This window comes from Halyomorpha halys, unplaced genomic scaffold, assembly GCF_000696795.3.
Source record: "Halyomorpha halys isolate HHAL.00 unplaced genomic scaffold, Hhal_1.1 Scaffold547.1, whole genome shotgun sequence".
Lineage (NCBI taxonomy): Eukaryota > Metazoa > Arthropoda > Insecta > Hemiptera > Pentatomidae > Halyomorpha > Halyomorpha halys.
Genome location: NW_027111872.1, coordinates 613,866 through 615,195, shown reverse-complemented (window position 1 = coordinate 615,195; position 1,330 = coordinate 613,866). Strand labels below are relative to the sequence as shown.

Below are 1,330 nucleotides of genomic sequence, written 5' to 3'. Positions count from 1 at the left end.
ACGAAAGAACTGAGCTGTCACAACAAAAAATGGCGGCGATCTCTACTGGTCTATTGTGTGACGTCATTCTCCATTTAACAGACCAAGTAACAGACTCTCAGCCATGTTAAATGTTATTTCGTTTTACCACGGTAAAAGAAGGCAATATTTTTCAATTTAACATGAGTTTTTCCATTTAACACGCTTTAACATGTTGAACTAAAGATCATGAATACCCCTAATGTAATAGGAGAGTAGGAGGTTAGAAGAGATTTGCAATCCCTGTAGTGATAGTATGATTGAGTGAGCTTCTGTCTCCTAATAGGTGAGTTTGAGCTCCAATTACAATATAAAACATTTTCCAGCTAGAATTAACTTAGGAAATGGCTGTTCTATTTTAATACATTAATTTATTTCCAGAAGTTTCACTTCTGTCGATCAGCCCAAAGACTCACAATTTTTTCCCCTCTATATTTGTTTTTTAATGCAGGTAAATAAGAACAAAACAAAAATTCTATCAATAAAAATTTTGCTGTGATAAATAATTTTAAAATAACCTGATAAATTTTATTGCGAGCAGCAAAGAGTTTCTCTAAGAACGCATCTTTGTCGGCCTTCATTCTAGCCATTCTCTTGCGAGTCTCAACAGCTTTCTCTCTTTCTTGAACTAATTCAGCGATTCTTCGGGCTTCTTGCTCTTCCCAGAGATTTTTCTCTTCTACCTATTATTGAAAAAAAAAAAATCACTAATAAATTAATTGTTTTATTAAAAGAATGGAAATTGAATTCAAAATCAGGCATTAAGCTTCACCTGTTTATCTCTGAAACTCTGCTGGAGAAGAGGTATTTCTTCGAGCCTCTTAGCTCTTTCAAAATAGTCAACTTTCTTTTCTTGGGACTTAAGTTTCTGTTGCATTTCTCGCCTTTCTTTCTGGAGTTCTTCAGCTTCCTTAGCTGCTATTTGCTCAGCATCCATTTTTTTTATTTCCTGAAAAGTTGAATGAATAGTAATAATAATTATAATAAAAATTATTTAAAAGTTAAGTAAATAGAGAAAAATCAAAGGAATCATATAAACTTAAACCAACCTCTTCATCCAACTTCTTAAGTATTTTTTGGCCATGAGGAGTCAGAGATATTTGTTGCATTTTTTCCTTTAAATGTCTGTCCTTTATTTGCTGTATTTCACTCTCGTGACGTTTCCTTTCCCTTTCTTCTCTTTCTTGATCAAGACGGCGTTGCTCAGCCAATGCTTGTTGCCTTGCCTGTTCTTCGGCCTTCCTTTGCTCTTGTTCTTCCTAAAATGAAAACTTGGATAACACAATATTGTGATTCTATTCTTTTATATATA

The 1,330-nt window shown here is 33.6% G+C and overlaps 1 protein-coding gene across 1 annotated transcript in view; it reads right to left on the bottom strand.

Moving 5' to 3' along the window:
* Positions 1–1,330, bottom strand: part of eIF3a (eukaryotic translation initiation factor 3 subunit a) — a 24,349-nt gene that overhangs the window by 8,734 nt on the left and 14,285 nt on the right. The window contains exons 12-14 of the mRNA XM_014426053.2: positions 1,068–1,277; positions 791–967; positions 537–701 (exon numbers count right to left, since the gene is read on the bottom strand). Coding sequence (XP_014281539.1) covers positions 537–701; positions 791–967; positions 1,068–1,277 — 552 coding nt within the window. The remainder of the gene's footprint in view (positions 1–536; positions 702–790; positions 968–1,067; positions 1,278–1,330) is intronic.